This window comes from Telmatherina bonti (genome assembly GCF_933228915.1).
Source record: "Telmatherina bonti genome assembly, chromosome: 13".
Classification (NCBI taxonomy): Eukaryota; Metazoa; Chordata; class Actinopteri; order Atheriniformes; family Telmatherinidae; genus Telmatherina; species Telmatherina bonti.
The window spans coordinates 27,573,092-27,600,894 of record NC_136611.1 but is presented as its reverse complement, the minus strand read 5'-3'; the positions used below and the strand labels follow the sequence as shown (position 1 = coordinate 27,600,894).

The following is a 27,803-nucleotide window of genomic DNA, read 5'->3' as shown; positions in this document are numbered from 1 at the left end:
ATTGACCTATATATTAATACTTTTATAGCACACAAAAACAAACACAGCAAGTTCTAAATCAAATCCACATTTGCCAAATTCAAAGTGCCATGGAGACACTTTTATGAACTTCAACCCTGATTGCATGGACATTAAAAATAACACTGAAAAGTAAATACATAAACTTAAAGTTCATCAACCCTTTCATGCATGAATTAATGATCAAAACATTGCAACATTTTTCACATTTTTGTAAGAAAAAAAAAAAAAATCACCTGAAGTGGTTTATTTACAAAAATACCCTCCTCATTCATGAATATGCAAGAAAAAGCTTGTAAATAGCTGCCCACTAAAGGGCCACTATGCATAAAAGGGTTAAAAACAAAAAGTTCTACATTTTAGACCTTCTTACCAGACTAATTTAACAGTGTATTACTATTACATTTTTCCTCTGTGAATTATGTTTTTCACAGCATTAGGCCTCGTCCGTGCCACTTATATTACTATCTTATATTTAATCAAGAAATAATCTTCAAAAACTCCAGCCATACACTTTTTTCCCTGTAGACATTAATAAATTATTAATAAATGGTTAATTTAAAAAAAAAAAAAAAAAAAAAATTAATGTCTATGTGTTCAGTTATAGTAGACGCTGCTGTTTCACAGTGCGCGCGCTGCGGCTCGTTTTAAGCTAGTTAGGTTAATCTTGCGTTGTTGGTAAATATGAATTGTGTCATTGTAGGGAGTTGTGTGAAAGGTAATTGTTAAAACAAACAAATAAGAAACCAAACAAATATAAGCATTTAATAGTTTATTTTCTTTAAAATACGTTATCTGGATGGATAAATGTTGTAGTTTGACTGAAAAACATTCATCTTAATTAATGTTGCTAGCTTAGCTTAGTGTCTACTTTGCTAAATAAACTACGTTTCTTGAAGTTAGGATGTTTTTTTAAAATTTTTTATTATGCCCCGCTATTGACCTCTAGAATTTGTAAAGACAAAAGAGTTTATAAAAATCCTAGTGAGTTAAATGACCTTCTGTACAGTCTGGTGCCAACTCTCGTGGCTCTTTGTGTTAATAGTGTTTGGGAAGGCTATTTTTGCCCTGTCACGTATTGGCCACGAACTGTGGCTGGATCCTATGGTCAAAGGGGTAAGCAACACTAACAATATCTCTAAGAGAAATATTCAGTCATTTAGTTATCTTGTTTTTAACCAGGGGTGAGTATATGCTCATCTTTTTTACATATTTTCCATAAGCACTAATGGCATTGGGGTCTTCTGCAGGTGTTGGGCTCCAGACATCACCTGCCATGTTTAACATTTTAACTTAATCTCCTTTTCCCTTTCTCCTTTTTAGCTGGCTCTGAGATCAGTGAATTCTACTCATTCTGCTTATGCCTGCTTCCTCTTCTCGCCGCTGTTCTTCCAGCAGTACAGCATATGCTCATTACCAGAGCAGAGCTCTGAAGCAGTCAAATGCAAACTGGGCATGAAGGTACAGCAGTCACACTGGTTATTTATCTGGAATAAATAATCTGAAAATCCAAACAGATATAATAAAACTACAGGTGATCTACCACCATGCGCTCACATGTCATCACAATGTCCCTTACAGAAATGTGTGATCACAATATCAAGACATGAGTGGCTAATTAAATGAAACATGTCTATTTGTTTTCAAGTCTGTCCTACCTCTTTTCCGGTGTCTGACTTCTATTGAGCGTAATGTGGAACGTTGTCAGATCTCTGTCAGCAATAAGAGTGACCGAGTGATTATCCAGTTTTTCTGCAGACATGGTAAGAAACACACAAATTTATATCATGAGACAATTGTTGAGAAAGGAAAAATAATTGAATTTTGGAAACCTTATCTACACTCCCAGTCAAATGTTTGGATACACTTTCCCATTGGATTTAATGGGAAAGTATGTCCTGACCTGATTGTAAATGTAAACAAATATTTACAATGTTCAAACTATTGCATATTGTGAACACTTGATGGCAGTGTGCTCCAAATACCTCCATCTCTTTGTCTTAGGTATTACTAAGACCCACAACATACAATTCCAGGACAGTGAGGCCCTGCAGGCAGTGTTTGCCTCACACCTGTGTCTTAATGTGCTGAGGGCTCCTGCTAGGTTAGCACTCCAGCATATCATTATCAAGTTACACCCATCAATACAAGCATAGATCTATTCAAAGTATCTGCTTCATCCTGCTTAGAATTGAAGCAACTTTTGACCCCTCAGTAACTTCAGAAAACTTTGTTTACTGATGTTTGACTGGATTAACTCAATAAAACAGCTAAATGGTCATTTAGAAGTTATCAATCAGTGGAGCAGAAGTTGTGCACAGCACATCTCTGCTCTTTGCTTGACGCTGTTCTGACTTTTGTTTGCTCTGCCCTGTTTCTGCAGGGTTTTAGGTGACATGGTGAGGCACTTCCCAGTGTTTCAGGAGGAAATCACTCTGTCCATGAGTCCTCTGAAAGTCAGTCTGAGAAATTACTATGAGGGAAGAAAGAGTGAGATTTGGCTTGTTTTTTGCTTCTCAGTAACTGCAAGTGACAACAATTGCTGTTACTCTGCAAATGCTGCCAGTTTTCATCCTCAGGCTTATTAAAAAATCTTAAAATGTATTGGAAGTAGTTGGACGTATCTTTTCACAGATCCTGTGATGATGATGCACACTGAGATGTCCTTACACCCAGATGAGTTTGACTTCTTTCAGATCGGAGTGGACTCAGACATAACCTTCTGCCTGAAGGAGTTGAGGGTAACAGGGTTATATTTGGAGGACCTTTCCTTTATCTTGTCATTTGAGAATATTATGTGTGTGGTTTGTATCCTCATGTGTTCGTTGCAGAGGGTGTGCGTGTGTGAGCTTGACTCACCAGTGAGCATTTTATGTGCAAGGCATGATTATTTATGGACTTGTAATCGGGGTACTCAGATGTCTTAAAGCCTCTGCCTGGCTCTGTTTCACTGTCTTGTGAAGCTCCGCTTTGTAGCCAGGATAGAATGACTGTAGTGATGCACCGCCACATGGAAAAAGTAATTTAAGTAAAGAGCTGCAGTGTTCTAGTCACGCATTGCATTTGCTATAATATTTTGAGCTAAACTGACGTCGATCTCAAATTAATGTTAATAGGAGTACGTTTAACACACTGGAAACTGGGAGATCTGCAAAGTAATTCCAAGGAAAGCTAAATCAATAAAGCTAATTGCATTGTCAACCTTTTTTAGTTTAAACGCCTTCCTTTGCCCCAGTTTAGCAAAGAAAGCAGATGAAGTCTGTCTGCCAGTCAGACATCTTTGTGCCTGTCCGGCTAATGAGACTTGACCTGCATTAACACCCACAACTCTTGTCCCTAATGTCTTGGAATGTGTGTTGGACTCCCTGCGGTGAGACTTCTCATTAGCCGGCCTAGCTGTCGTGTTCCTGCCGGTTTTGGAAAATCGGGTTTAGATGGATTACAAATCAGGCTTTAAGTTTTAGTCTGATTTCATTCATTGTTTCATTTTAACTTTACCACAGTAAACATGTCATGACCACACTCTCCAGCTAATGAGCTCTGGTAAACTGTTGTAGTCATGACATGCATGCACACAAATGTGTGTGAGTGTTTATTTTTTATTTGTTTTTGTTTCAGGGTTTACTATCCTTTGCAGAATCCCATTCCCTCCCAGTGTCAGTTCACTTTGATACAGCAGGAAAGTGAGTTTTCTTCCTGTTATAATAAAATAAACATTCATATCTCAACAACAAGCTTTCCAAACTTGCTTGTTTTCAAACAAGCTTTCCAAACTGATTGATTGTCACAATTCACTGTCGTTTTCATATCAGGCCTGTTTGTTTCTCTGTGGAGGACATGGTCCTTGAAGCTGCTGTGGTGCTTGCCACTCTGATGGACTCTGAAAACTGGGGTCCTTCTCAGCCAAAAGAGACCCCAGTTCCCTCTACACCCAGGTAACAAAAGTTATGTCTGTAATAATGGGGTTTATACTCACAGTAAAGTTGTAAGATTTGTTTTGATATTGTGCTCTGTCTTTGTCACATCTGTGGTTATTTCCTACAACATAGATCTAGAGCCAACAGCATTGGAAAGCTATTTGAATTTTCCCACAGGGGCTCTACCTGAGCCTCTCTCTGGCACTCGATCAAAGCGCTTTCCTCTCATTGGCTCTTCTTATTCTCCTAAGAGGCATAGTGTTACTGCAGCCAGCTTGGTGTCAGAAATAAATAGGGCAAGTGTAGGGCATGTAGGTTAGAAGCCTGTCAGTGAGATGGCCTGTAATCCCTCTTCTCCACCGTGCTAGCCTGCTTTCCCCACATCACTGTCTTGCTTTACTAGCTCTCCCACTTTGTTGTAGTCTGCTGTGAGGTTTAGGTTGATCATGTTACAAGGGTCCCAGCTAGACTGTTGAACATCTGGGTCATTAGCCCTTTGGTTTGCTTGTGTGCTCTGTTGGGAGTCTACACAGACATCTACACAGACATTCCTGCTCTGTTGAGGAAGTGGCTTTCTGATCTGATATATATTCATTAGAAATTAGTTATTAATGTTTTTCCATATTTTTGCTACTCCTGGCATGAATACTCAGTAGAAAACCAGCTTCCGTGCCGTTTCAGGGGCCTGCCTCTCTAGTTAAAGAGCCTAAGGTTGTTTTGAGACATTTTAAAAGCAACATGCTGTCTTCTCTTTGTGCTTCTGGTTACACTTGTGGCTTTCTTTTCTGTGCTTCTTTGAGGTTGATGACGTGTAGTGGGTTGCATGTAGAGAGCTGTTTACTTGCTCCTCTTAACATAGGGCACTTTCAGTATCAGCTGATAGAAAGATAGTCTTTGTAATGTTAAATAATCCTTAAAATGCTCCTGATTGTGACACTGCTAATAGGAATGCTCCAATACCAGCTGCTAATATTGGTCTGATTATTAGTACTCACAAAAGTGTTCTGATAACAGAGCTCCATACCAGTATGAAATAACTAGGGCTGTCAAATTTAACACATTAAATGAAAGTGCAGATGACATGTTAAACACATTAACATATAAACAATTAAGTTATTAAACTGAATTTGAGCTTGTAGATGCTTTGTCACAGCAGTGAACATTTATTCATTTTCTATACACCTTAGTTTGACTCAAGGTTGTGGGAAAGCTGGAGCCTATCCCAACAATCAGCAAGTGACAGAACATAATCCACAAAAAAAAAAAAACACTTTATCCTCCTTATTAATGAGGTTTCTGACAGTTTTCAGACATTAAATTTAAAGGATGGTCGCAGAATGAGCCATCTGATATATTTCACTAATAACCACTCAGTCATCCTTTCTGGCATTCTGGCATCCTTACCAGTAAAGTGAAATACAATTTATTACTTATACTCATGTTGGTACTCTGTATCAGCAAGTACTCAAATATAAGAATTTGTACTCATCGTTAGTGTCTGTAACCACCATATAATATTTTAACCTTTATAGACGTTAATAAAGTGTTTATCTAGTTATTCTGTTTGGTAGTTTCAGTGTAAGAATATAAATTCCTGTCTTGTATAGTGCGGCTGTTTGTGACATGTGAAAACTTCTCCTCTGTTGTATTATTTCACTACACTATTTCCACTCATACTGTGCTGTATGTGAGTGTAAACAGGCCTTTTCCCACCAGGCTTGGTGATAACTCACATGCTCATGAGTCAGATTTCACTGAAACATGATGTGATTCCTGCAGCAGCAGAAGGTGGCACTACACACAAAGTTAGGATTATATATGTGATCTTACTACCTGACAAGCTCAGTTAAGACCAAAATGAGTGTTTTGTGTTCTCAGGTGTGCAGATATTGCTGATATCCATGTTGGTGAAGAACAGAACGACATCCCTCACGACATGGAACTAGTCCAATCCAGCCAGGGCAGCCCTTTAGTCAACCCTTCTGAGCTGTCACATCTCCTGCCTCACCATGTACCTAATGAGGAATATGACAGTCCCACCGTAACGCCAGCTTCCTCTACGGTAATATGTTTTTAATTTCACTGGGTTCTCTACGGGACTTCTGGTCATTCAGAGGCTGGGATTTCCCACAGTATCGATGGAGTCATTGCCAAGAGCCAAATCTTTTACTTTACTCTGCGCCAAGAGCGTCATTGTTCCTCACCAGATGAGGTGTGGCAGGAGATGGGAGGTCACACCAATGTTTTCTATGGCATTAAAATAAAAAAAAAACCCAAAAAACCATATGGATTCAAACTTGAAACACCTGTTCAAACTCTTGCCATGTTTGTTTCCTGCATCTAATCTTGTTTCACTCTGTTTAAATGTTTGGATGTGAGAATTTTTACAGCAGTAGTGCTGTAGATACACCGCCTTACTAAGTAGCTTTACGTTCAACTCTGGAAATGTGTTGCCATAGTGATGCACCTAAGATTAAGGTTAACTTCAGATAACCAGTTGTTTTACATAACACACCACATCAGGATTTGGAAAACAGAGATTTCTTTTGTTAGATACTTCAGTTACCCTGAATGCGATCAATCCGTTTCTGCTGGGGCAGAATCATTTTCATTACTTGAGTGTTTTTTGGAACAGAAAAGGTGGCATTGACAGTTTTTAAGAGAACATTTTTTTTTCTAAAGTGTCTTTTTTTTTTTTTCCTCATCCCTGTAGATCTGCTCACTTCTATTCAAAGCCTTATCACCAGAGCATGACACTGGTGGTTTTAGTGCCAGGCTGCCTGTTCTGGCACATTACAGTGATGACGAAGAAACTCTTAAAGAGGAAGATTACCAATGAAGAAAACCATACAGCTATGAGCACTGAACTGTTACACGAGTCATTTGTTATTTCTGCCAAAAGGGGAAACATTAACATGTAAGATTTTTAAGTAATTAATTCCCTCTGCATATTGTTAGGTGCACAAAGTCTGTATAGTTTTCAGTGTTTGATTAGTCTTTAATCTGTTTTTCTCATGCGGTGAACCAGTTTGATAGTAACTGTTGTAACATATAAGGGGAACTTCAACTCAGTAAATTTATGAATCTGCCACACCTGTTTGTTGATGAGAACTTGTGCATCTGATTGTATGAGGAATGTGGTAGTATGTGCATAATGTACAAAGTGTTCTTAGACTTTCTCTTGGCGAGTTCAGCGAGGTACGTTGTGAATGCAGAGCTAAATGTGACGTCTTGATGGAAAATATAGTCCTGCAGGCATCCAGCCAACACCTCTGCATTGCATTGTTCATCCCTCTCTGTATGTCACAGAAATAAAAAAAAACCAAAAAACCCAGGATAATAAATACTATTTATTTAAATATTATACAGACTTGATTCCCCCCCGACCCCCACAGAGCTCAGATCTGCATTGTACTGTACACTAAACATATTCTGGTTGACAAAGAATCTGGAACATGAAAATGAGAAACAAACGAGAGGGTCTGGCAGGTGCGAGTCAGAAATCGTGAGAAACAAAGCGAACAGTGGTAGTTCCAAACATCTGAGAGCACAGCTTTGTATTTTTAAGGCTGCTTAGATTTCAGTGCTACAACACAACTTGCATGTTCTCCTTTCACTGCTCTGACCTATCCCAGTTAGTCCCAATTTCAAACGTCACCTGGTGCCATCATCCTCAGAGTGAACTCAGATGAAGCAGGGAAACAGTCCGCTAGATTAGTGCAGATTGTAAACAGTGATGCAGAGATCCACGGGGAGGTTTTTCTAGGTGTGGGATGGCTTTATCGCTCTCCTTAAGCTCCTGACCCAGTACAGAGAGGAACATTTAAAGAGAGAAAAGGTTTATCATACTGGAACTGAGCAGGGCGTGATTTGACTGTTATGGCTACTTTACAGTTTCAGGCTCTTAACTGGCACATAGTGGAGTGGAGTGGAGGGGGGGGGTAAGGACTGCGCATGTCTGCCAGTATCAACAACACCTGATACAAGGCACGTTATAATGCGAATACACGAGATGTGGACTGACATCTTCAACTGTAGGTAGAAGTTGCAGAAAACAGTGGAACTGTGTAGTGGTTTTATGGAAACATGACCATTGTTATGGTTGTGCCACTGGAACTACTGAAACTATACAGCAGGAGGGCGAGAAAACAAAACCAAATGTTGATTGTGAAAAGACGCAGCTAAACAATCACACCAAACATTACAAAAATACATTTGGTCACTTGACCAACTTCCATCACATTGAGCTTTTTCAGATATGCTTCTTAAGCATTGTGCGTTTAAGGCCGCCAGACCTATAAAGTCCAGTGGATATGGAGAAGTCTGGAGCCTTCACATCCATTTCAGTAACACTAAACATACAGACACACCAACGAGCTTGAATGCATTCATCACACACATATATCCTCTCACATAACATCACACAATTAAGACTTTGCCAGCAGCAATATTATATTAGATTTTATAACCATGAGAGGCTTTTCAACCAATACTCCTCCCATTGAGTAACAAAATATGTGCACAACTTGAATTGCACTGGTAGGAAAAGGCAGCTGCCGCTCTTCAATATGAAATCCTAACAGATTACCCTGCCCAAAGAAATGCACCATAGGTGTATCAATGTCATGCTTATTTTTTTTTTGCTAACATTTAACAAAAACTCCCCCAAACAGCACACTGGTCATACCCTACCAAACGTATGCTCCCTGCATCCATGTAGAAGGATACAGGATAAAGGCTTTAAAGCCACCACTAGGTCATTAGGAACATCATTTTGTACAATGCAGCCTATTTATTGAGCCCTAACGCTGCCATGTTTTGTACTCTTCCCTTCTTAACACAACTGATGGGCTGCGTCATTCCCTTCTAACAGCCCAGCGTGCAGCCATTTTAGCATGTTAACACCCACTGTCTGGCTGCATCTCCCTCCATCTCTGAATCTCAGCTTCCTCCACGCCACTTAGAGAAAAGACAACTCATCTCCAGTGAGCCTAATGACCCCTTATCTTAAGCAATGGGATTATCCACTGACCAGTGGAACACTGTGAAGATGCCAACAGTGCAACCTGAATAAAAGGTGTGTCAGTGCTCTTATTCGCTTTAATTGACCACTCTGGCATGCATAATTGCAGAGGAGTGGGCACTTTTTTGACGAGGGAGGGAGAGGGTGACGGTCAGCTGAGGCAGAGTAGATCTTGCAGATCTTGAGGAAGCATCAGACATCAATCCCACATCCTGGCCAGCAGGAATTAAAGCAGATCACTTTCCATCACAACAGAATCTAGTCAGTGTATTCTGCCACTATGGACAGCAGTACAGTGATGTCATCTGGCTTTCCTCCTGCAAAGATTAATAAAAATAAAAAAAAAAAGTGAGAAATGGTGGAACTTCTCAAACTGAGAACATTTGCATGCATCGTTTTCCTTTAAACTAAAAACACCTACCTCTTACATTCAGTCCATTATCACAGGCAAACTGTGCAAAAGGTGACATGTAATTGGGGTCATATGCGAGTACGTGGGCTTGCTCTGCGATGCTGCGGGCAGTCTTCTGAACGCTCTCATAGTTTGCATTCTGTCAAGCACAAACAAAGCACTTAAGTTTTTATTCCTCATGTATTCATGATCCCACTTCAGAGGCAGACTTGTTTGTGCATTACCTTAAGTTTTTTGAGCTCTTGCAGGATCATGTAATCAGGCATGTTGTCAAACAGCCCATCAGTGGCGGTGAGTATGATGTCCCCCAGCTGTACGTCAAAGGAAGAGCTGTCTGCGGCATCAGGGCTGCAGGGACAGACATAGGAAAGTCAGTCAATACTTTAATTATGAAGAAACAAAAGTAGAAACTAAAGCCAAGACCGCAACAACTCTTCTTGTTTACCCCCTCCTGTCACACTGAATCACATTCCTTTTATATGAGGTTTGTCCCATTTGACTTGATAGATTAACCTGAACTTTTATCGCAGCTCTTCTCTACATTGATGAAAACAAAACTTGCTGATTACAGCACATTATTCTACTGATAGAAGAAAAATGATTTAATTTAAAAAAAAAAAAAAGGTAAAATACAAGTTGCAGTTGCAACTGAATCTTATATCAGTGATACAATTTCATCCCATGAGCAGGATTATGTTTAATTCAGGGAATCATCACGAGGTTTCAGAAAGAACAGTCAGGTCCAATAAAAAGCGCGACCGTTACGACGAGTGCCACAAATACACAGAGGCAGAAACGGACTTCATCTGCCAGTGTCATGTTTGTTTCTAGGAAGATGGCCTTAAACTGCTTCACACTCCTGGCACGACATGAATGTTACTCATTACAAACAGTCTGGACTGCATCAGGACACAGAGTCAAAAGCTCCCAGGAACAACCTGTCCTCTGCAGAGATTTTTATGTAGCCATAACTGCAGCTTACATGAGGGCTGAAAAGGATCCAGGTTAGCACCAGCAGTTGGATATGGACACATTTAGCATGAGCAGCTGCATTTGTCTGATTGCATTCATCATCTATGAGTCAAAGTAACTTCTCATAAGCTAAAAAGGACCAACACTTTATCATGAGACATCTTTAATAGTTGTGGCTCAGCAAGGGGGGAATCCTTGCTTTATTAACCTTGATATATTATTATAAGAGTGCATCTTTTGCCAGACTGAATGAGAAGCATCTAAATTAATCTCAGGAAATGAATACAGGATTGTGCAGGATTTATGATCACCATAGCTGTTCTTACCACATGAATAGGTTCTAAATGTCTATTTTGCAAAAGGAGCTGCCTTCTGTGGTGACAGGAATGTTGTTTATGTTCTTTATTTGTGACCCTTGCCCTCTTTTCTATTTGCTGCCATTTAGTGATCAAGCTCTGAAAGCTTAACATGCTGCTGCACTCTAAATTGCTGATTAAATCCTGCCGTTTAATTACTCAAAAATATATTTCAAGAATAATTTGTGGATTGTTAAAAATTAAAGTTTACAAAACAAGTTCAATAATTTAAATAACTAAAATCAGCATCATTGCTAGCATGTAGATTGGTTCACATTTTGTCTGTTTTTAGAGAAACACTTAAGAGCCTTAAAATAATCTGCCAGATTAAAGATAAACAAGTAAAAAAGGTGGCTGAGCCTGCTGGTGCAGGATTGGCTGTAGACTCTTCGTAGTGCCCATCAGCCCAGACAGACAGACTTTGACCTGGGTAAGAGCTTGGGTAAGCTAGGGAAACATCCTACGCTCTACTGACGTCTACTGTGATACCGCTTGGCACACCGCAGCAACGAGACATGGCAGCACGTGGCTCCTGACATACTGTTATACTGCAGCTCAGTTGCTACGTTCACTTAACACACAAGTATGACTAAATGTACTGCACAGCGGTTTGTTACAGATAAGCTCCTTTGCTGCGTCTGCATTCAGTCTGGTAGCAGGATTTGCAGCAATTTATCCTGTCAGGTATATCTTTAAAGGTAGCAACATCCTTTACTGTTTTTGAACATCTATTAAAACATTTAAAATCTGTTAATTATAAAATGTAAGAATATGGCATAAAGATCATCATACAAGTGAAGGCGCTCAATTTCTCACAGTATCCAACACTGCGTACCAAAGGAGCAGGAAAAAAAAAAAAAAAAAATCAGCCTCAGAGGTTTGATTTCTCACAGGGGTTATAAAGAGATGTTGCTACAAAATGCTAATAATAGCAAAATAAAAATGCAACTTTCTGCAGCAAATTCAGCACTTTCTATCCAATGTAGCAGGGTGGTGGCAGAATAATGTGTACAGACTGAAGCCTCTTTAACACATCAGTTGCAACTTATGTGTGAAAAAAAGATGTCCTCATCTACCCGCTGCTGTTCCTCCTCGTCACTTACACATACCAAACTGAGTCGGATCAATGTTGTCCTCGCACACATGAGGAAATCAGCAGACTGACTATAACATTGTTAGAGTAACAAGTTCCACAAAGCCAGCTTGACATGAAAACAAATACCAGCTAGCTGGTTTTATCTATGCTATAACCCTCGTTGCTGACGGAGAGGCATAAAAGCACAGGATGAACTTAGATACCTCGTTCAGGTATCAGAGATGATACTTTCATATGTGACAAGATGTACATCAGTCCTGGGATGAAGGGGCACGTGTAAAAGGGGGCTAATCGAACATTTCTTCTGCTTTTGTTCTGTGAAATAAAAAAGCTCGACCACATTTCTTCTTCGAGGTCAACAACAGTCATGCTGCTGAAGCTACAACGAAGCGGTTAACAGCGAACATTAAAAAGTCTCAGTCTTTGCATGGTCTGAACCTACAATAAACAATTTGAAATATGACTGATAGATCCCAGTATATGAATACAGATCATCAAATTTCATAAGCCCATATGCAATTTTGCCACCGATTCTCATTTAATGACATTTTTGTATCATATATTTTGCATCACAAGGGAAAACACCAGGGAGGGTAAAGCCTTACATGCCACTGGATGAGCTCCTCTCAAATAATTTCATCTCACTAATAAAATATCCCCTACTAATAATTTGATTTAAATGTTTGATGAAGCAGACACCTCACCTGTCACTAAGGACCGCCCCCTCGGCTCCTGGGGGAGCAATGGACAGCTGGAAGGGGGTGTTGAAGTAGTGCTGCTGCTCGTCTGAGCGATGGACCACTTCACCACCCCGAACCACGAGAAAACCCGAGTCTCCAAGGTTGGCTGTGTGCAGCTGGTGACTCTGCCGGTCCAAAACCACGATGCAGGCCGTGCTGCTTCCTGCACAAGCAAGACTTTTATTACAAATACTGTGGAGAGGTTTTTAACATCCAGAAATAACTGTGAGCATAATGCTAGCAAACACAAACATAATACAACACAATGATAAAAGTGGGTTTGAGAAGTTGTTTGATAACGCCAACATCTGTTGTGTTGCACATGTGATGAAAAGGAAACACGATCCAGTGAAGCAGGCAACTAGCATGAAGCCACACCCTGCTGGTAATTTATCTGGCACGCCAAAATATGCTCTCTGGGATCCACCTTAAAAACCCCTCACGCACTGTGACTCACTCCTTTGCCTTGTGTTTTCTCTACCTCAAAACAATCACAAGAACATTCCCTTTACTTCGTAAAGAAGCAGCACAATGCAGTCTTGTTTCTCTGCAGCACATGTGAGAACTGGGTGGAAAAATACAGACACTCGCTCAGACAGATCTGTCCCCAACACGCTTGTTCGACAGTGTTGTATGTGTGCACAGACTTTGTTGAGAGGCAACAGTTGGAAAGAGGAAAGGGATGCAGGCTGGGACATTCCCGGCACTTCTAAATGGGATCTAGCTGTTCTGACTCATGATGCAAAAATCTCCATCCAGCCACAGCTATACTGAACAGAGAGAAAGCCGTGCCCTGCAGGCTGCTGTTGATTCGCATGAATCAGAATATGTTTACCAAATCTTCAGAAATATACCACTGTATGACAGCACATTGAAAAACAACTACAGGATTAATGTACTTCTTGAACTAAAGTGGACAATCTAAGTGACAAAAAGAGGCCATCGTTAACCTGTATAGGATGGTGATCCTGTGTTCAGGCATTCAGCACAATTCAGTATCTTCAGAATGAGTGTTAAGCAGGGAGACTTTTCCAGAGGCTTCACTCACCCAGCAGTGGCACTTTGTTCTGCAGTAGCTCATAGTAGCTGGTCGTAAGGACTCCCACAGGGTTACTTGGGACAAAGCGTCCTTCCTTCACCAGTCTTTCACATGTCTTCATCAAAGTCCCTGAAAACTGGGATGGATCTACGCCATAGTCCCTCCAGCCACCTACTCCATCGGCAACACCTAGGAAAATAAGAAAAATTATCAAAATTAATAGATTATTACTACTAATTCTTAAAATGACAATGTTGTTTGAAAGCACTGGAATAGATATCATCTTTCACAGTCCTCAAAAGTTGTTTGTTAAACAATTAAAGAATATCAAGAATAGCACCTGCAGAGGTAGAAAAAGAAACAACATTTTAAACCAGATGCAAAAATGACAGCAAGTACAACAAAAGACAAATCTCAACCACAGCTGTTTCACCTGTGCAACAGCCTGTATCTATAAAAAGTTAATCTTTCAGCAATCACATGATAACTTTAGGATATTTTGAATCAGGCTGAACATGAGTCCATTCATTCATTGTTATTTAATCACTTCAAATAGGAAATAAATGCACTGCTTTGCCATAAACCGTGCACCCTTAGTTAAACTTTGCTGTGGTAATCTTATAGTAGCATGGTCAAACCAATCCATAATCGCAGAACTGTTCATGTCAAAGCTTTTGGTTGAATCCAAGGTTTTTCAGGAAAGGAAGCTGGTTTTGTTACTCTAGTATGCTAGCATCAGCTCTGGTAACCATACAGGGACAGGATCACCTCACAAGTCACAGTAGAGAATCAGGCCTGCCTAAAACAATCACAAAACTTACCCAAGCTCACAAAAAGCCCCCATTATTTTGGAGGAGCGATTAGAGAACTGAGGCAGCACACAGGTAATCAACAGGATCCTCACCCTCTGCAGAGGTCTTAAACAGCTTGCTAATATGGGACGGAAGCTTGTGTGGTTTAGATTTAATCAATCCCCAACAGGGCAGATTTTAAAGCCTGTACTGTGCAACAGCTTAGGACGGTATTTGACTAAGGAATAAATTCACAATAAAGAATTGAAAAATCTTGGATTTAATTCTACTAATTTGAGCCCTTAATAAAATGTGCCCTAGGCCAATGTTTTTCAAATGGGGGTACGTGTACTCCTGGGGGTAGCCTACTTCATGGCATTCCAGGGGGTACATAAATTTTATATATATATATATATATATATATATATATATATATATATATATATATATATATATATATATATTTTTTTTTTTTTTTTTCTTTAAAATATCCTTACATAAAATATAAATGTGATATCATATAAATATTATATATATTCCAATAAATGTAAGCGTACATTCATAAACTGAATTTACATTTGGATTTATACCATTTCATTCCTCCAAAAATCCCACATTTCGACGTGAATTGAACCCCACTGTCGCCTTGACAACAAAACAATGGAGTCCTGGTTGAAGTGTATAGTACAGATATGCTAAACACAATTAAAGTTTCAAGGATCAAACACAAGTGATAAAATGCTGTATTTCGTGTTTCTTCTGAACCAAAGGTACTTTGCACTGGTTAGGGGGTATTTGGCTGAAAAATATTTTACAAGGGGTACTGTGTTGCAAAAAAGGTTGAGAACCGCTGCCCTAGGTAATCGATAGATTACAAAAGATCAGCCTTATGGAGATCAATAAAGCGGCTGAATTTGGTCTAATCCAGTCAATCAGCGATCCTCTGTCTGGTATTTCAGCCTTCGCGTGGTGACCCTTGACCCCGCCATTCAAAACAGAGCAAGTCTTCCGATGTTGCATTGTTAATATTTCCGCAGCCTCACTTACCCAGAACATCAGCGGATCTGTGTCGAGCGATGAAACACGCGTCGTCCCCATAACACATCCCTTTCTTCAGGATGCCTTTGCGGAAATCCTTCCCAAAGCCGCAGCTCGCTGTGACCAGGCTGTAGTCGCGGCTGTCTGTCTGAGAAAGTCCGCCGATGACAGCTCTGGCAACCAGTCTACCGTACGACAGCACGGACAACATCACCTACAAACCAGCTCCGACCAGCAGCAGCAGCGCTAGCTTAGCGTCGATGTGAGCCGACAGTGTTGCCTTGCTAACGAGTCGTAAGATGTGCAGCTGAGCGAGCCATGCAGGAGAATACAGCCGTCACGCGACGCATAGACAATATCTACAGATGGTATCTCACGCTTTCTTTGTTACGTAAAAAGTTAATTTAGAAAGTAGATGCCTCTTCCACTTAAGACCCGTAAGTGCTGGCTGTCCGCGGCCATAGTGCACCTTCTGCTTCCGAGACGCCGCCGAATTACACAAAATGTGGACCAGCCGACGTGTGGCCTCACGCCGCTCCGCGAGCACGGTCTTGTGACTGCTTTGACGTCATACCTCGTTACACAATCAACGTTTCCTAATATGGAAATGTAACATTGTGTTCCCTTTTTACAAATCAAATTTTCAGATAATAAAACGATTTATTTAGTAGATAAATTCACGGTGCTGAGGACAAATGTTTAAAAAGATATTTCAGACACGACAAACACTATGTGTATGTATATATATATATATATATATATATGTATGTGTGTGTATATATATATATATATTAATATAATTACATGTGTTCAGCGGAGATAGTGTGTGTGTGTAAAGCAAGAGATGTCAAATATGCATTTTATAAACATATTTGTTAATATATATAATCTACGTGTTCAGTATATATACACATATATATATGTATATATACATATATGTGTGTATATATATATATGTGTATATATATGTGTGTGTGTGTATGTATATATATACATATATATCTATATGTGTATATATACATATATATATGTATGCATATATATATATCTATATATACACACACATATACATATACATACATATATATATACACATATATATACATACACATATATATACATACATATATATATACACATATATATGTATACGTATATATATATATATATATGTGTGTGTATATATATATGTGTGTGTATATATATGTATGTGTGTATATATATGTATATGCATATATATATATATATATATATATATGTATATATACATATATATGTATATGTATATATATACTGAACACGTAGATTATATATATTAACAAATATGTTTATAAAATGCATATTTGACATCTCTTGCTTTACACACACACACACACACACACTATCTCCGCTGAACACATGTAGATTATATTAATATATACATAAAATACATACTTAACATCTTTCTCTCTTGCTTTACACACACATACATAAAATAAAGTTAAGCTTACATCTTGTTATACACACACACACACACACACACACACACACAAATTTTAGTTTCTCTTTAAAGGCATAAAATTCCTAGAAAAAAACATTCAGATACCAATTTCCCCCTAAAATACACTCAGTTTATTAGAAAGATTTAGACATTACAAGAGTGCATCTGTATTAATTTAATTTAGCATGACTTGTTTAAAAATGTGATATTTTATTGTCAATCCGGTCAAATCCCTGACATTGACGGTAAATTAACTGTATATAAAGTTTACAGAAGTAAACAGCGGTCTGTGTCTTTCCTCTTACTTTTATAGCCATTAACAATTACTGAGTGAGAAAAAGATGACCAATGAACTGAGTCCAGAAAAAAATGGAAAAATTGTGCACAGCTTTAAACAAGGCATTCCTGTGCATAAGTAGCCATAGTGTTACATTTTTCCTGATTGAACAGTCATATGTGGCAAAGACTAGCTGCAAAATGGAGTGCAAAACACCTGAGGTTTTTCATGGTGACATATCAATTTACCCCTGTGGACAAAACAATAACATATTTTGCTTTCATCAAATAGGAGTGAGCATCGCTTCAGTATTGGCAGCAGGAAGAATAACCAATCCTTCAAATGCAAAAGACAAAAGCAGACCAGAGAAGCGAGACTCTGGCCACTGTTCCCCTACACGACCACTTATTTCTTGGCTTGCTTGGTGACCATGTTGCGGGGAGGAGTCACAGGACGGCTGCCATTGGGCTTCTTCTTCTCAGCTGGTTTCAATATCTGCAATGGATTACAGCAAGTTCAAAATGTTTAATGTAGAAACCATCAAACTGGTGTAGAATTACCAAAACAACCTCAGGCTATGACAGAATTTAGACGCATGGTTCTTGCTGAATCAAATGGAATATTTTTGTTTATTTCCAACACTCATCTAGAATAAGTTATTATGCCACCTAATAAAATCAACACACATTCACTAAGTCAAAAACAACTGCTGTGGTGTAATTTGGTTATTTTCACAAGCAACAAGATCAGCTGTAGTGAACAAAAGAACATCGAATTTGCTTTAATCAAGCAGGATAAAAACATCAAGAACTATTCTGATGTTTACTAAATGAGTAATTGTCTTTTTGTGGGAAAAGATGTGTGGGAATTCGGACTTAAAGCTATAAATATTGAAACAACCTATTCTAAGCAGCAGTGTAACCACATTAATTATAAATATGGTAGAATGAATAAAGAATGAACCATCCATGTTGCATTTAGAAAAGAAACCTGAAACAGGAGCTAATTAAAAGGTTACACGATGGACATGTTCTTATTGCCAGACACAAGATTTAAGATTCAAAAGTTCAGATTTTATGGTTCACAATCTGAACTACCAGTACAATGCATCTACTTATTATGCTACCACCACTGTCTGCAATAAATGTACACGTGCATAAGACACCTCATCATTTGTTTAAAGAGAAATTGTCATATCTGAGACCGCTCTGAAAATTATACTGAAAAACACAAACAATTTTGACAAATAAAACTTATCACATATAATTTGTAGGTGAAATTTTCACATAGGGATCGTTAACATTCTTCCAAAATACCCAAAAAGCACAGGAAAAAGCTTGATTGTTAGTTTTTACGGTTTTTGTGGCTTTTACTGGCAATGCTGTTGCAGTGCTGCATATCTAAAATGACAACACATAGCACAACTGTAAAAGCATATTATTCCATAAAATCTGATGATGACTTTCTCTCTATAGTACCACATATTAGACAGAAAGATGATATAAGACCACGTACTGAAACCTGATTTAAAAAGTACAATTTATCTGAGGTATGTACTCCAAAGATGTACTCATTTCCCCAACTCCTTTTAGCAGAAACAAAATGCACTATTCAATACTGAAAGGAACATTACCTGAAAAGAGCACATAAGAGTCTCATCAACACTCATCATGGCACCAGCGTTGTCAAACTCCCCACAATAATTAGGCGCTGAGAACAAAGTAACAAGCTGCCTCTTTGCAAAAAATTCATAGCCATCCTCAACAACCTGTAATGAGAGAAGAAAAACAACAGATAAGGAGAGTGTTACCTAGAATAAAATCAGCTGGGTGATGTAAAATGTGGAGAGTGGTCTCGCACAGTCGCCTCTTTATAAGGATGACTTGGTTCAGTTCGTTGAGGGCTACAGTCCTGCAGGTTTTCCTACTCCAACATATCAGTATAGTTTTTTTTATATATATATATATATATATATATATATATATATATATATATATATATATACATATATATATATATATATATACATATATATATATATATGTGTGTGTATATATAAATATATAGGAATTGCAGCAATGCTTTGATTTCATTAGGCTTTAGAATATTTAGTCTTTAGTCTGCGTCCATCAAAAGAAAAAAAAACATTTAGTTGAAATGAGAACAACCTATAAAACATTAAAAACAGAAAGCAAAAGCAGACACTTTCATTTTTTGGGAAAAAAAAAAAAGATTGAGAAACACTCTTCAATGGACACAGCACAGCTGCCACTTGTTATACAGAGATAGAGGTGACTGCTGTTACCTGATGAGCGCGACAGATCAGATCCAGGTCATGCTTGTGAAGGAACTTGGCAACCACCTCTGATCCAAATGTGAATGACACACCCCTGTCATTTTCCCCCCAGCCCAAAACATCCTTGTCTGGGTCGGACCAGAGCAAATCGCACAGAAGGCCCTGGTCGGGCACATCAGTGGGACGCATTATGCGTCGAATCTGTTCCATGGACTGAAGGTCAGGTGACAGTCCTAAATGGAACAACAAAGTAGCACCACAAATAAACAACTTATACTGAGGTCAGCACCTATTACACACAAGTGATGCCAGACATCAGTTGACAGACTGCAGAGACAGCATTTTGCAAAGACAAATAAGAGTAGTTGACATCAAAGTTGTACTACTTTTCAAGCTGAGGTCATAAAGGCGATCACATTTAAAAAACATCCAACTTTAACACCATCATAAATACAAACTCACCTCCATGGCAGCAAAAGATCTTCTCATCAACAATTGCGGCAATAGGGAGACAGTTAAAACAGTCTGTGAAGGTCTTCCAGAGTTTGATATTGTACCTTCTTTTACCTAAAACATCAAACAATAAAGTATATTTTAATGGACCATTATGTTAATGCAAAAAGAACATCTTTGTATTTCTAAATATAAATTGAGCTTTCCAAACAGCCTAATGAGCCACACAAAGGGTGGCATGAGGAGACAAAAAATCAACTTTGCTTCTAGGTGTACACATTATGGAGCAAAACAAAGTGACATTAAATTAAATAGGAATTACGCACACTCATCGTAGAAACCATATATTCTGTTGATTGAAGCACACTCATGGTTTCCCCTTAGCAGGAAGAAGTTCTCAGGGTATTTGATTTTGTAGGCCAAGAGAAGACAGATGGTTTCCAAAGACTGCTTCCCCCTGTCCACATAGTCACCAAGAAACAGATAGTTGCTCTCTGGTGGAAAGCCCCCGTACTCAAACAACCTCAGCAGGTCATAGTATTGCCCGTGGATGTCTCCTGCAAGACAACAATACATTCATGGGGAAAAGAAAGAGAAACAATGTCCCACGTTTTAAAAATTCTGATTCATAATTCAAAATCAAATTTGAAAATGAAATTAAAATGTGTATCATACACATAAAATCCTCACCACAAATCTTGAGAGGGGCCTCCAGCTCCAGAAGAATGGGTTGACTGAGAAATATCTCCCTGGACTTCAGGCATAATCCACGAATCTCGTTCTCCTGCAGCTGCACATTCTTACCCGGCTTTGCGCCTCTGACTGGAACAAGAAAACACAAACAACCATCAGCAGAAAAAAACCTTATCACGGATAACACTGCTCAGCTTGGTCCACAATGTACAGATGAATTACAGTATTTGTTCACAGAAGCTGTCTGGGACAAACAAGTGGCATTTAGTAAGATATAGTGTTTATGTGTTACATCAAATGTGTGGCACAGATGCTGTATGAATTTCCACTTATATGACCCTTACAGAAATGCTCTATCATACTGTTCAATATTCAATTTTGAAACTTTCAAAAATGTCATAACATAGCATTTGAAATAAAGCCTTAATCTTGACACCTGTAATAGCAATAATTTTTTTATTATATATTGAAAAAAATAATGTAATGTACATCTTTGTCATAAAGAATTTATGATACCTTCATGTTTGGAAACATATTTAAAATAAACTGAATAGAAACCATTTAGATTATAAAAAAATGGGAAGAAATTGGCAGCAGCTGAAACCTTTAATCAGGTCACATCATCTGATGGGTCACAGAATTAAGTGTTACACTGCTATGCGCAATGTTAATATCTGTGTGCCGGAACACCGTGTTTTTCACTTATTTATGCCGTGTCCTTGCAATATCCCCACACAATAAATAATAATTAAAAAAAAAAACATTACAGCTATACCAATGTGTTAAAATAAGTAAATATACAGTTTAAAATGAAACAAAAACCATCCATAAAGGTGACAATATAATTGTCATTTACCAAGATCCTTACACATATTTAGCTAGGTATCTCTAGTCACCGTTTGTCACCAATAAATATAGGTTACTGTCAAATGTAATCAGTCAATTACCTTCTAATAGACGTTGGATGATACTGTCTATGTTGAGCTTGTCAACATCAGCCATTGCAGAAGTTTGCGTTTAGAAAATCGACTCAGTCAAATGTAGGTCTTGGCGTTAGCGCGGCTAGCTATCCTACCATTAGCTTATTAGCTTAGCTTCACCGATTTCCCGGGTGAGCGATGATGGTTTGACCCAGCTACTATTTCTGCGGCTCGCTGACTATTTTTGGACACCTAATGAGCTACGTATACATCTTAGAATGGGAAAAAAACCCGTCACATCCAGTGTTGGTTTTTGTTAGGAAAAAGAGACTTTAAAAATAAACGTCGACCGCGCTAGCTGCTAGCCTGCGATGTAGCCCCGTCTTCTGGTGTTCCTCTGCCGCACCTTGAACAGCGAGGCTGGGCAGCTGCTTGTCAGCGGCTGCTGCTGCTGTCAGCCGCCCCGCTGCTGCCCTCTACTGTCCGGGGAGGAGAACAACAGGAAACTGGAAATGACTGAACATGGAAAATAGTCTGCAAAAATAGCAATGATTCATCCAGATGGTCTCACTCTCGGTTACATTGTAAACGAGCTCTTCATTCCTCAGTGTATTGTTTTAAATACAGGATTAAATAGATTCTTGAACCAGCTGTCTTGAAAATACATATTGGTGGTGAAAATTTACATTAACGTGGTAAATCCGAGATTGGATAATTCTCTATACTTTAGTTAATTCCACAGCCTTTTTACTAAGTATGTATCTTAGGACGTCACGATTATTTCTTTCTTGTACATACAGCAGTTACTGTATTTTTATGATAAAGGATAAGTAGATATGTCAGTGCTATCCAGGGGCACTGCCAGGAATTTTGGGCCCTATGAAAGACAATGGCATAGACCCCACCACTTTTGTATTTGCTTCAATTGCTTCAAGCTGATTAAAGCTTGAAGCAATTGAGCTTTTCATTAAGCTTTTCATGGGAATAATAAAGATCTAGGGCTGTGTTTAACCCTTTAAGGGGCAAGTGACTATTTTTTATCACTTTGTTTTCTTTCATATTCAGCATGAATATTTTTCTTTTTTGTTAATGTAACAACATAATGTAGGTCTTGGTTCATACTAGAAGGACAATTTCAGATTAAAATGTCTAATTTGAAAGTATTTCATTGAGTGCCCTATAAAGGGTTAAATCATAGTGCATTCATCTAACTAGGTTATTTTAATGTAAATGGTTTATCTGTTTATATTACTGCTATATTTTATTACTACCTTTGAACAAAGTTTTTTTTAAAAATCATATTTAATGAAAGTTGAATGATTTTCTTATTTAGTTTGTACATCTTTTTGTGTCCCTATCAAGGTGTGGGGCCCTTAAAATTTTCTTAACTCTCCCCCCCATATGGCGCCTCTGGTGCTACCACTCTGCTCTGAAGGTGACAGCAGCTTATTGCTGGGTAATTATGCAGATTAATTACATTATTAGAAATCTATATAAACAGAAACTCTTTAACCAAGCCTGCAAGCAGTCTATTAAGTTAATTATATCTTGAAAAGTTACTTAAGAAACATAGTCCTTAAAATTTAAAGATATATAGATGGTAACCAAAGATTGTTAAATTAGGAACAAAAGGAAATATTGTTGAAAAGACACTTTACTGTCTTTAAGTAAAATAACTGAGCTTAATGCAGTCTGGGTACAGTTTCTGGTTAATGAGTGGAAACTACTTTTAGCTAATAGACTTTCCTACTAACATTTTAAAGGCACACTGAACTTGCAACGTCCTTCCTTCGATTTGAACAATCAAAGAAATGCTGCAGCATTAGGACTTGGAACTGCTGGATCCCACTGTTTCTCTAATGATGCACAGACAGCATGGAAAAACTTAAACCATTACATGCGTTTAAGTAGTTATCACTACTTAATGTGTTTTCCAGCTGCAGCTAAAGACAGCAAAGACTTACACAAACATCCTGGTGAAAAACAAAGCTCATGCTACTTTCAGAAGAATATATATATATTAAAAAAAAAAGAAAAATAAGCCTCTTGGTTTGTTCTGAGTCTTTAAAGAAAAGACTATCAGAACAACATGGGAGGTATTAGACAGTGTCAGTGTCATGATATATTTTAAAAAACAAAGTAAAATGCAGAAAGAGTGTTAATAACCAAGTACACACCATAATTTAACAATGTTTTTAACATGATAAACTGTTTTATTTATTACATTATTAGTCTCTGTTGTCGAAGTGAATGAATTCTAGTTCCCCATTCTTTAAAACATTGTGTAATTTAATTGAGATTGGCTGACATTAATTTGTGCTCGGCTCTCAGATTTATACCTGGACTCTAGCTTGAATTTTTCATTTCAGTCACTCTGTTAAAGATTTGCTGCTGTGTTTTCATCCTGTTGCATACAATAATTTTGGGTCCAACAGATGGTCTCACTTCAGACTCTTAAGGAGTTTGAAAGCTTTTTCTCCATCATTGAGCTTATCAGGGGCAATGTAGGATCAAATGTCTGGCTTAAGTACTCTTTAAGAACCGCTACCTTTCCCGTTTAAGCAGTGGCAGCTCCACACATGAGTACATCGTAGGTCAATTGTATCTGAAGGAAAATGAAGGAATTTGAAGATTTCTAGTTTGTTCAGACACAATTTTACAAATCCAAGCACTTTTTAAATAGAGAGGTCTTTCTCCTACAACCAAACAAGCAATTGTTCCTCAGTCTTTTTCTAAACGTACTGTCGTGAATCAGCCATTACTCACCTGCTCAAAGAGAGAGAGGTTCTGTCTGAGTAAATCACTTAACACTGAATGTCGAGGGCCTTCTTTTACTCTGGATCCTTGAATCAGGCCTGTGACCCTGGGGGGCACTGCACTTGTGAAACTTCAGCGGGTTAAATGCAGAGAAGTAGTTTTCCTCAGCTATTATTATTATTATTATTATTATTATTATTATTATTATTATTATTATTAAGGACCGTAGAGTGTGAGATGTAGTTCTTGGCAATTTGAAGTCAGCTTGTATTTATTTTGCAGCTCTTGGTACATATTTATCCTCTTACCTTCAGGGTGTACAGAGTGTTTTTTTACACACTGCTTCTGTGTTTAGCATTCAAAAGGAGGTGTACTTTCTTTAAAACTAGTACAACATTCATCAGAAAAGATTTATAGCCTGTATTTCTGTACCTTATAATAAAAATATAAGTGGACCCTCATAAATGTTTTCTCCATTGTTGCTGGCTTTTTTTTTTTCCTATATCCCACATATAAATATGTTAATACATGGTGAACACATTAATGGAAACTGAAACGCACTTTCAACTGTTTTATTTCTGCTGTGGTTTGTGTGATTGTGTACATATCTGGACACAAACATGATCCACAATCTCAGTTGAATGAATCTATTCTTGGTCTTTTTCTTCACCGTGTGTTATGATGTGGACCAGGTTCTTGTAGTCTAGATTTCCTGCTACATCTGGGGGGAATGCCACAAACATTTGTTCCATCTGTAGATATGAAGACAAAACAAACAGGTAACATATTGGGTTGATTTTAAAAAGAGCTCAAAACTCCAGCAGGTTATGTTAAAAATGGCAGGTGGGAGTGCTAACCTCTTCAGCGGAGAATCTGTCGGCTTGAGTTGTCAGCATCTCAGTCACGCTGCGAATACGGGCAGCAAAGATGAGCAGAGCAGGAACTCACATAATCTGTTTAAGCACTATGCTGTTACTCACAAGTCCTTCTTTAATGTCCCCGTTCCCTCAGGATCAAAGACTTTGAAAGCATTCAGGATGGTCTCCTCTGGGTCAGCACCTGATTGGAGAGGTGATAAAATTTAAATTCATCATATCATCTTTCCTTTTAGTTTTTTTTAAAAACTTTCATCTACAAAAAACTGAGGTGTCATGTCAAGACAGCACATCCAAATTCACCTTTTAGTTTCTCTCCAAACATGGTGAGAAAGACAGTAAAATTAATGGGTCCTGGTGCCTCCTTCAGCATGTCGTCAATCTCTTCCTGTTTGACATTTAAACGGCCTGGAAGAAGATGGAGGAAAAGTTGGAGCTAGAGCAAAATTCCATTGAAACTTGCTCGAAAATTCCTCCTCGGATAGTTTATATCAGCTAAGCATCAACTTTATTTTTGGAAACGGTCCTGTGGAACCATCATCACATAAAACCCCACATGAGAACTCTTACAGAGACTGAGATCTCACCTAAAGCAGCAAAAGTGTCTCTCAGGTCATTCTTGTCAATGAAGCCATCTCTGTTTTGATCCATGATGGTGAAAGCCTGCAGAAGATTTACAGTTATGCTGCATGTGCACTTTGTGCACTGGAAACAGTCAGATCAGTGTTCAGATTCACCATGAATTGCTCCATCTGTCAGAGCACTCACCTCTTTGAACTCCTGGATCTGGGCCTGCTCAAATATGGAGAACACATTGGAGCTGGCTCCTTCTGCTGCTTTCTTCTTCGCTTTCTTAGGCGACTGCAGAGTTGGACAACATGGCAGTTAGAGCCCACACTAATGCCAGCCATCACCCGGCTGTCTGCTTCAGCCTCCCTTGTTATCGGCTTTCCTGTCACACATGTGCCTCTCATAATGAGCCAATGATGAGCGAATCTACCAAGTGTATGGGCATTAATTGCACAACAGGCAGTGTATATCCCAGGGTGCACATTTCATTATGAAGGATTACAAACATTGTCAGTTTGTTGCAGAGTCTATGATTTTGTGAGGCCAACCCTGGGGAGGGCGTGCCCTGCGAAGGAAGGAGTTTGTTGAACTGTTTTACATATTTGCCGGGAAACTATAAAAAAACCCAAAAAAACGGATGAAGTGATGACATCACGTTTCTTGGATTCATGGGAGTCTCAGCAGCTGCTGTCTAAACCTTGCAGTGGATTAGCTTAGAAATTTGGAGACTTCTGGGGCCCAGTTTCATATGTTTCTTTATTAAAAGGGTTCATGTTCTCACTGGAAATAAGCCAGCATTATACTGGTTGGACCAGTGGAAGTTTGACCTTCCAGCCAGCACCTGTTGGTCTTTTGTCCTCTGTTCTTTTGTAATCTCTTCTTTGTTTTCTTCTTTTTCATTCCATCTCTTTTAATAATTGTCCTAAACATTTATATTATTCCCCTCGCCTCATTTCACTTTCTTCTCTCTTCTGCTGTCTTCATCTTGTCTCTCCTCTTGTTTCTTCTTCCCACCCTTTAGTCTATTCTCCTCCTCTTCTTGTTATCTTATTTTATTTATCCACCCTTCTGTCCGACATATTTCCTTTTTGCTGTTGCTGTTTCCTGTTTCTTTCTTTCTTTTGACTTTTCTCATCTACTCTCCTCCAGGCGCTTGTTGCTTCTTTTCTTTGATATTTTTAAAAGAAGAACTTTATTTTTTTAAAAAAGACACTGTGCTTTTGAAGGATAAGACTTAATCTGTTTTCATCTTTTCTCCTCAAAAATGTTTGAGGGTTAATAAATATAGTAAGTTGTCAGTTGAGCATCTACAGTACTGTCCTATTGATCAGGTTGTTTTCTTTAAAATCTGTATTCAGTTCTGTCAGTATCTTGGACTATGTTGATTAATTAGGTCTGAGCAGAGATAGATGTATAATTAATCAAAAAAGACCGTGACAAATCACTCAATAAATATGTTATATATGCCATAAACACATTAACCATGCAGCAGAGACGGTTTCTTCTCACTTTGGTGGAAAAGCACCAACAATGAAATCTGTGTCCACTCACCATGGTTCAGTTGTAGCTGGATGGGGACCAAGCTTTGTCCTTGCTGCTTTATGATGGAGCACCACACAAAACAAGGGCTAGATATAGTGACCCCTCTCTCCTCTATTGTATAAAGGCGCATGCTTATGGACTATAAATACTCCATGCCTTCTTTAGGCAGAGACACAGGTAAAGAGGACTATTCTCTCTCTGCCACCGGCCACCATTGTCTGAGTTCATGAGATTTAGGGATAATAGCCAAACATACATACCCCATTACAAAGGCCCAAGAATAACAACAGGACATAGCTGTGGCTCAGGAAGGACAATTGTGTTTGTGACTGACAGTTGCACTTGATGGGATCCATCATCCAGCTGTCCTGTTAGTGCTCTACAGAGACTGGGGCTGTGCTCTGATGGAAACAGCTTCTTAGTAGCACAATAAACGGAACTGTTAGCTAAAGCTTTCTGAGCCCCAGTAAGACCTGTTCATAAACAGCTTGCCACGCTGTGGAAAACATTAGTGGGAAACTATGTTCACATGATGCAC

General features: G+C 38.6%; 4 protein-coding genes across 4 annotated transcripts; 1 reads left to right on the top strand and 3 right to left on the bottom strand.

Annotated features, from left to right (window-relative positions):
- Positions 1 to 702: 702 nt before the first annotated feature.
- Positions 703 to 6,774, top strand: rad9b (RAD9 checkpoint clamp component B; the record flags this gene model as incomplete). Its single annotated transcript, XM_079251709.1, has 11 exons — positions 703 to 736; positions 1,064 to 1,134; positions 1,342 to 1,479; positions 1,667 to 1,781; positions 2,023 to 2,122; positions 2,402 to 2,508; positions 2,653 to 2,759; positions 3,637 to 3,701; positions 3,831 to 3,953; positions 5,814 to 5,997; positions 6,649 to 6,774. 11 exons carry the CDS (start codon positions 703 to 705, stop codon positions 6,772 to 6,774), a joined length of 1,170 nt encoding a protein of 389 aa, XP_079107835.1.
- A 489-nt stretch (positions 6,775 to 7,263) lies between these two features.
- pptc7a (protein phosphatase targeting COQ7 a) lies at positions 7,264 to 15,916 on the bottom strand. Its single transcript, XM_079251494.1, has 6 exons — positions 15,412 to 15,916; positions 13,583 to 13,762; positions 12,499 to 12,697; positions 9,595 to 9,718; positions 9,380 to 9,509; positions 7,264 to 9,275 (listed from the first exon to the last, which is right to left on the bottom strand). Exons 1-6 carry the CDS (start codon positions 15,611 to 15,613, stop codon positions 9,217 to 9,219), a joined length of 894 nt encoding a protein of 297 aa, XP_079107620.1. The 5' UTR covers positions 15,614 to 15,916; the 3' UTR covers positions 7,264 to 9,216.
- A 1,082-nt stretch (positions 15,917 to 16,998) lies between these two features.
- Positions 16,999 to 21,944, bottom strand: LOC306764382 (serine/threonine-protein phosphatase PP1-gamma catalytic subunit A). The gene is made up of 7 exons (XM_079251533.1): positions 21,549 to 21,944; positions 20,599 to 20,730; positions 20,235 to 20,465; positions 19,918 to 20,022; positions 19,465 to 19,688; positions 18,793 to 18,927; positions 16,999 to 17,654 (listed from the first exon to the last, which is right to left on the bottom strand). Exons 1-7 carry the CDS (start codon positions 21,601 to 21,603, stop codon positions 17,565 to 17,567), a joined length of 972 nt encoding a protein of 323 aa, XP_079107659.1. The 5' UTR covers positions 21,604 to 21,944; the 3' UTR covers positions 16,999 to 17,564.
- Positions 21,945 to 24,836: 2,892 nt separating this feature from the next.
- On the bottom strand, positions 24,837 to 27,417 carry myl2b (myosin, light chain 2b, regulatory, cardiac, slow). The gene is made up of 7 exons (XM_079252172.1): positions 27,275 to 27,417; positions 25,922 to 26,014; positions 25,741 to 25,816; positions 25,457 to 25,561; positions 25,259 to 25,337; positions 25,136 to 25,184; positions 24,837 to 25,030 (listed from the first exon to the last, which is right to left on the bottom strand). The coding sequence occupies exons 1-7, from the start codon at positions 27,275 to 27,277 to the stop codon at positions 24,926 to 24,928; spliced, it is 510 nt and encodes a 169-aa protein (XP_079108298.1). The 5' UTR covers positions 27,278 to 27,417; the 3' UTR covers positions 24,837 to 24,925.
- Between the last annotated feature and the right edge of the window lie 386 nt (positions 27,418 to 27,803).